Source organism: Cnephaeus nilssonii (genome assembly GCF_951640355.1).
Source record: "Cnephaeus nilssonii genome assembly, chromosome: 4".
Lineage (NCBI taxonomy): Eukaryota > Metazoa > Chordata > Mammalia > Chiroptera > Vespertilionidae > Cnephaeus > Cnephaeus nilssonii.
Genome location: NC_137075.1, coordinates 103,982,028 through 103,989,872, shown reverse-complemented (window position 1 = coordinate 103,989,872; position 7,845 = coordinate 103,982,028). Strand labels below are relative to the sequence as shown.

The 7,845-nt window shown below is 60.7% G+C and overlaps 1 protein-coding gene across 1 annotated transcript in view; it reads left to right on the top strand.

Moving 5' to 3' along the window:
- The window catches only part of HHIPL1 (HHIP like 1), a 16,702-nt gene extending 9,902 nt beyond the window's left edge, over nt 1-6,800 (top strand). The window contains exons 6-8 of the mRNA XM_079769327.1: nt 487-568; nt 3,410-3,492; nt 5,606-6,800. Of these exons, the coding sequence (XP_079625453.1) occupies nt 487-568; nt 3,410-3,492; nt 5,606-6,255 (815 nt within the window). The 3' untranslated portion in view covers nt 6,256-6,800. The remainder of the gene's footprint in view (nt 1-486; nt 569-3,409; nt 3,493-5,605) is intronic.
- Nucleotides 6,801-7,845: the final 1,045 nt, after the last annotated feature.

Genomic DNA, 7,845 nt, shown 5'->3' with positions numbered 1-7,845 from the left:
CCCCCTGCCCCTCCCTCCCCCTCCCTCTCTCTCTCCCTCTACCTCTCCCTCTCCCTTTCTCTCTGAAATCAATAAAAATAGATCCAAATGATAGTCCTATGAGGCATTTCATTTTGGGATGAGGAAGCTGAAGGGGGGGGGGGGGGGAGAGCCAGGTGTGCCCTCATTGCCCAGTAGGCAGTTAGTAAGGAGCTGGGGCACGGACCTCATTGTGCCCAGAAGTGTGTGGTGCTGGGCGTGAAACCCAGGCAGGTGACCGGGGGCTCCAGGGTGGCCACCGCCCTGGAGAGCTTCAGAGGCCCTTGGACACGTCAGCCGCCTTTCTCAGGCTGTCTCCAGTTCTGGGCACTGGGGAGCTGCGTGGGCCTGGGCCCCTCAGGGCTGGCCTCCTGAGGTGGGGGGGCGTCTCAGAGCCTGAGGTGGGGGCGGGGCCGCTGGGACGGCCTCCAGGTGGCGTGCTCACTCCCTGCCTGTGTCTCGTCCAAGGGGAGCTGTACTTCATGTCCACGGGCGTGCCGAGTGCCACAGCAGCGCGTGGGGTCATCTACAAGATCATCGACCCCTCCAGGTGAGTCACACCCCCGGCGCTGCCGAAGCTGACGCCGCCTTCCAGGAGCCTGCACCTCCGTTACCTCAGTTTCCCTCTCTGGCACTCCCTAAGGTGGAGATTATCCATACCCCCATTTTCCAGATAAGAAAACTGAGGCCCCAAGAGGGAAGTGACTAGACAAGCCCATACTGCTGGTGAGAGGCAGATCCAGGGTTCAAACCCGGACTGCCAGGTTCAAAGTCCACCTCTGTCCGTGGTAGGAGGGAGTCAGAGATGCTGATGGGGGCTCGTCAGCGCAAGCCCCATCATCACATCTTTTAAAAACTTAAAGCATTTAGAATTTAGAATAGTTTTAGGTTTACAAACAAGTTGCAAAGATAATACAGCATTTTCCCATATGCCCCTCACCTTTCTTTCTCTCTCTCTCTCTTTCTTTCTTTCTCTCTATTATTTAAATGTCTTACATTATTATAGCACCTTTGTCACAATTAAGGAGCAATGTTGGCACATCACTATTCATTAAACTCCATACTCCTTTTTCAAATTGAGGTAACTGCACTTTTTAAAGGGAATTTCTCTAGTTTTTCTCTCACGTTCTTTTTTCTGTTCCAGAATTACATTAGTCGTCACGTCTCCTTAGCTTCCTCTGGTCTGTGACAGCTTTGCAGACCCTCCTGTCTACCGCATTTTTTTCTTAAAGCACAGGTCTGTTCATTATTACTGTTATTTTGTTGTTGTTGTTGTTGTTAATCCTCACCTGAGGATATTTTTTCCATTGATTTTTAGAGAGAGTGGAAGGGAGGGGGAGAGACGGAGAGGAAAACATCGGGGAGAGGGAGACATCCATTGGTTGCTGCCCGCACACAGCCAGGGCTGGGGATCAAGGCTGCAACCGCGGTCCGTGCCCTTGACTGGAATCGAACCCGGGACCCTTGGGTCTGCAGGCCGATGCTCTATCCACTGAGCCAAATCGGCCTGTTGATTATTTTTAAAAAAATATTATTTCTTTATTGATTTCAGAGAGGAAAGAAGAAGGACAGTTAGAAACATCAATGATAAGAGAGAATCATTGATTGGCTGCCTCCTGCACGCCCCCTACTGGGGACCGAGCCCACAACCCGGGCATGTGCCCTTGGTCGGAATAGAACCTGGTATCCTTCAGTCTGCAGGACGACGCTCTATCCACTGAGCCAAACCGGCTAGGGCCTGTTCATTATTGACATATTTCTCAAGAAAAACATAAGCACTTCCTCTCGCCACACCCCTTCTGTTTCCCGAGGCCCCCCCCCATCTTTACGTGGGCGGCGCCAGGATTTACCTCATTGCGGGAGGCACCTGCAAACTTTGCATTTTCCTTCGCTCCTTTTCCCCGTTCTGCATAAACATGCCCACGTTGCAACATCACCCGCAGAAGGATGGGTTTTAACGGCCGCGTAATTTTCTGTTGAGTCATGGTGCCCTCGCTCTCTTTCCCGGGCGTTCCCGGCGTTCAGAGCAGATGCTTCTCTAAGGAGATGTCACACGCACGGAGCACCTGATTCACGCCAGATGTGCCTCGGACCGGCACTGCCTTAGTTGGTGCCGCACGGTATCGGCTTGTCCCGCGGCAGAGGTCGGTTCTGCTCAAGGTCCCGTGTGTGGGAGGAGGCCGGAGCCGGCCAGGCTCCCTCCCTTCCTTCCTGACCCTCCTCATCCCTTTCATTTTTCTCTCTTGGAATAAACGTGTTGCTTTGCCCTGCAACACATTGCACGGAGGCCCCATGACAGCACCTTTGGAAAACGGAGACATGGGGGGGGGGGGGGGCGGGCTATTCATTACCGCCCAAACATAACCGCGTTAATGTGGCAGTTTTTGGTGTAGCTCCTACCTTTTGCACAACAAACATGTTTTTCATAATTTCCTTGAGGAACCAGCCCCTGCTGGGCCTGTGGATATTATTTGGGTTCAGGGCCATCAGGAAACCCACCCTCTCCAGCTCTGACAAGTGCTGCCTCCTGCACGTGCTTCTTCAGCCTTGGCGGCGGGGTGGGGGGGTGGGGCCACGGTTTCCCTCTTTGGCCAAGCCCGTCTGGAAGCCCCTTGTGTCACGTGGCTGCTTCACCCCTTGGCTTTCCCCTGAGCTGGTGGGACCTATTGAAGTCTGTACCCACGTGGTCAGCCCAGGATCGGCGGGTCCCATTCAAAGACTCACAGATCGAGAGCCAAAAACTAATTAAAACGAAATTCCATTCCTTCCTGGTGCCCCTCGAAGATGCCAGAAGAGCCCAATTCATAGTCCTGGCAACCTCTTCTGACTCTTTTCTCTCCCAACGCTCTACGCTCTCCACTCTCCCCCCCAAAAGGCCCCCGGGCCCCCCAGCTCTGCTGCCAACCCTGAGACACACTGTCTCGCCACCTTTTTCATTTCCATGGACTGAATCTCTCCCTGGTTCCTGCAGGCAGAGGAGCCCCTGTTTCTGCATCACCAGAAATCCAGGAAGCCAGGGGGTGGGGGGGCAGGGACCCTCCGCAAAGGCTGTGGGCCGGGGCCAGGGCCGGGGTCGTTCCAGTGACAGGAGTCGGACTGGCAGGCTGTGGGGGGAGGAGGATGCCATTCGACCAGGTTCAGAGGACAGGCCGTGCTCAGCGTTAGAAGTGGCTCAGGTGAGCCACCCGCCTCATGCAGAAGCGGGATGAGGGGTTCCTGTCCTGGGATTGGACTCCTGGAGATCCGGGGCATGGAGCCTGTGGGGCCACGGGGCCACACAGTAGGTGCTCCATACATGGCCACCGGCGTGACCTGGCCAGGCCTGGCAGCACACGGACATGCTCAGGGCGGGCTCCCAGGGCCGGGCTCATGACCTTCCATGTGTTGGCAGGCGGGCACCCCCCGGCAAGTGTCAGATCCAGCCCGCCCAGGTGACGGTGAGGAGCCGCCTCATCCGCTTTGTGCCCAAAGAAAGTAAGTGTCCACCGACAGGGACCCCGTGGGGGAGGGACGCTCCCATAGCCCACACCCAGGTGGACCCTCTGCCGGGCCCTGTGCTGGGCACACGTTATGCACTCAGTTAAAGTGGGCCATGTGTGCCAGCCCCAGGCCCTGGGTGGGTGGCACAAAGGGCCTGCCGGTCTCAAAGGGGGCATGAAGGGGAGAAAGAGCTGTTTCCAGGGAAGTGCACTCGGAGTCCCTGAGAGGCACAGAGAAAGAGGGTGTGCCCTGTGTGAGCAAGGAATACTGGAAAGTGATTCTGGGTGCCAGGGTCCCTAGGGGAGGGGGCGTCGGGGCTGGGTTGGAGGGGAGGGAGGGAGGGGTGCCAATCTTCAGGACCTGAGGGGCCGGGCAAGGCCACCAGTGGCTGCCCTGGGATCAGGGGCCAACTGAGAGGGCTTGTCCTGAGGAGGGGGCTGTTCTATGGGGCCAGGCTAGGTGGGAGCGAGGCCCAGCGCTGCCAGACCTTTCCATTCCTTTTTTTAAAAATTTTTTTTATAGTTTTATTGATTTCAGAGAGGAAGAGAGAGGGAGAGATAGAAACATCAATGATGAGAGAGAATCATTGATTGGTTGCCTCCTGCACGCCCCACGCCTGTGCCTCGAACCATGACCTTCTGGTTCATAGGTCAATGCTCAACCACTGAACTACGCTGGCCAGGCCAGACCTTTCCATTCTTTTTTATTTTTTTTTAATATTTTTTAATTGATTTTTTACAGAGAGGAAGGGAGAAGGATAGAGGGTTAGAAACATTGATGAGAGAGAAACATCAATCAGCTGCCTCCTGCACACCTCCTACTGGGGATGTGCCCGCAACCAAGGTACATGCCCTTGACTGGAATCGAACCTGGGACCCTTCAGTCCGCAGGCCAACGCTCTACCCACTGAGCCAAACCGGTTAGGGCCAGACCTTTCCATGCTTAAGAGAAGCAGGACACCCGTCCGTTAATTATTCCGTTCATTCATGGCACTTCCGTGGGCTTCGTTCTGGGGATGTAGCGCTGAGCAAGATGGACGTGGTGTCTGCCTTTCCGAGCTGTTACATACAGATTTCCTCATTTGAAAATGTTGGCTTTGAAAAACCACCTTGTGGGCGAAAGGAACCACTTCAGGAGGGCAAGCGTACCCAGCACGTCACCCGTTGGCAGGCGGGGTGTGGGTGGGGGTTGTAGGAGGAGGGGAAGGCTAGGCCCCTGGGCGGGCGGGGTGCCCGGCCCTGAGGAAGGGTACCCTGGGTAGAGGAAGTTGGGGGAGAGAGGAACTTGAGTTTGGGGGGAGTTAAGTCCAGCCTCAGGGGGCTTCGGGCCTGGGCCAGTTTTCCAGCCACTCAGTCCGCAGTTGCCGGCACTTTTGGAGTGACCCGCTCCAGGTCAGGCCAGGCCCTGTCCTGGCCGGACACACAGACACGTCATTTAGCGTCCCAGGCCCAGTGACAGAGTGTGTGCTGGTGCCATGGGGACCCAGGGCAGTGCAGGATGAGGGCGTGGTGGTCTCGCAGCAGAGGCTGAGGGCTGACCTGGAAGGGAGAAGAAGGGTGCACCACGGGGTGTGTGTGTGTGTGTGGGGGGGGGGCAGTCTAGGCAGAGGGAGCAGCAAGAGGCCAAGCGGGAGAAGCCGGGCAGCCAGGGGCCTGGCGGGAGGCTGCACCCTGAGCAGCGGGCCCTGGGCAGGCTGGTTCTCATCCTGCCTGTCTGCTGTGCCCACCCCCACCCCCATCAGAGGGTCTCAGCTTCCCCCTTGAACCACCCACTGGAACCAGGAAGGGTCACTTGCTCAGAGAAGCCCTCTCAGACACGCCTCCCCTTCCACGAGCTCCTGAGTTTACGGTGTGAGGACGGGGACTCCCAGGAGGCGGGGCTGGGAGGGCAGGCCCAGCAGCTGCCAGGGGCTTTGCAGGATGACTGACTTGCAGGAGCATCTGCACCGGCTCCAGGTTCACACCGGAGGGCCAGGGTGACGGGGAGGCACGCAGCCTCAGTGTCTGATGGAGGGTAGAACAAGGACATCCTTCCCTGGGGTCTGCATTCCGGGATGGAGAGCTGGGTGGCCAGGGAGGCTCTGACTGCAGGCTCTTCCTCTCCGCAGAGTTCATCCGGAGGGCCGAGAGCACCCCGCGGCCCACAGCGCGCGCGCCCACGAAGGTGCCCCGGCGCGGCCGCCCCACAGCCCCTCCGCCCGTGTCCACCCCGCGCCCAACGAGGCGCATCCCGCGCCCGGCAAGGCCCACCCCGCGCCCAACAAGGCCCATTCCGCGCCTGGCAAGGCCTACTTCGAGCCCAACAAGGCCCACCCCACGCCCCGCAAGGCCCACCCGGCGGCCCGGCGGACGGAGGGTCGGCGGACGGCGGCGGGGCCGGCCTGGCGCTGAGAACTCTGCGCCCTTGAATGGGGCCGTGCGCCTGGTGCGGCCCGCGGGCCTGAGCCCGGGCCGCGGGCGCGTGGAGGTGTTTGCAGGCGGACGTTGGGGCACCGTGTGCGACGACGGCTGGGACATAAAGGCCACCGCCGTGGTGTGCCGCCAGCTGGGCTTTGCCCACGCCGTGCGGGCCACCAAGGGCGCGGAGTTTGGGGAGGGCCGCGCGCTGCCCATCCTGCTGGACGACGTGCGCTGCGCGGGCGACGAGAAGACCCTGCTGGAGTGCGGGCACGCGGGCCTGGGCACGCACAACTGCAGCCACGAGGAGGATGCGGGCGTCATATGCAGCCAGGAGGACCCCGACCGTGGGCCAGGGTAGTGGGTCGGGCCCGGCTGTCCTGCCTCGGGTCAGAGCCTGGCAGGGCCCTCCGCCTGCGTGTGCCTGGGGCGTGCGCCGAGTGGAGGGTGGAGGCGGCCCTCACTGAGCTGTGCGCGGTGCACCGTGTTCTCTGTGTGTCCCTGCTCACGTGTCCCGTGTGTGCTGGCGCCCGGGGCCCTGTCGGGGTGGTCCTGGTCTTTTCTTACCTCTGAGCAGCAGCATGAACACCGTCTGGCCTTAGGACCCTGAGCACTGAGGGCAGCCACCCTTTACGGACGGACATGGCCCCTGGCTGTGCTAACAGAGGCACCGCTGGTGGGCCGGGGGAGGGGACCGGGCCTGCCCTGCCAGGGCTGGAGCGGAAGGCCCCAGAGCAGCGGAGGCAGTGTGGCCCGCAGTCAGGGGCGCTGCAGAGAGCGGGAAGGCATCAGTGGGCCCGTGGCTGCCCCAGTGAGGGTCAGGCTCCTGGGAGGAGGCAGTGCCTCGGGAGGGCTGGCTGGCTGGGGGCACGGGGTGACCCTGGGAGAAGCCTCCTGGTCACCTTGGACCTCTCATTGCATTGGACCCCTGTGGATGCTTTGGGCGGGGCGGGGGGGTGGGTGTGTGTGTACTGGGACAGCCATCCCTAAGGCTTGACTCTGCCCTGCTCCTCAGGACAGAAGCCACCAGCCACTCCCAGTGCCCAGGTCCCAGGTGAGTGGGGGACTCCAGGCTCCTCCACTTACCTTCAAGGCTGCATCCGGGCCTGTGGGGCCCCCTGTGTGGTCTCCAAACCCAGCCCTGCTCACGGAACCCTCCCTTCCCTCCAGCCCCATGAGGGGCGACCAGGGCTGTGGCCCAGGGAGACTACTGATGCTTTGTCACCAGGGGCCGTGCCGACACATGACTGTGTACAACCGCTTCCTGCCTCTTCTCTTTGCCCCCGCCTGCCGGGGCGTTGGGATGGGGGCTGAGCCTGCAGCCTCTCTCTGAGTCTCTCTGACCACGGATGGCCTTGGCCCTGGCTCGTGCCAGGCCTGTGGAGGGGCGTCAGGTACGGCTGGCCCGGCCTCTGATAGGGGCCAGGGACAGAAGCAGATGGTCACGGGCAGTGAGAGCGGAGTGGGCACTAGGGGCCGTGTGGCGGCCCAGGAACCGGCTCCGAGTGTAGAGTCCGGGCTGCAAGGCCATCTCTCTGACTCCTACCTCTGCTCGGAGCAGGTGTCCTGGCCCGGCCCTCACAGCGTGTCGGCCCGTTGAGCCCCTGGTGGAAACCTCCATCAGCCCCGCCACAGCGTGTCACCTCTGCTGGTCACCGCTGCGAGACTGCACAGCAACTAAGGTGCACAGAGGCTAAACAGCTTAAATGGGGGCGCCCAGGCGGGGAGGGAAGAAACCAAACTTGAACCCAAGCAGCCTCGCCCCAGGGCCTGCCGGCACCCTGGCCACTGCACTCCCAAGAGCGCGAGGCTGTGCCCAGAAAGGTGCGGCTGGTGCCTTCCCAGGACGCCGGGAAATTCTGAGCCGTGTCAGGAGCTGGGGGGGGGGGGGGGGGGGGCCGGTCCGTCCAGCCAGACTCCTCGCTGTGCAGAGGGGAGCGTGGTCCCGGAG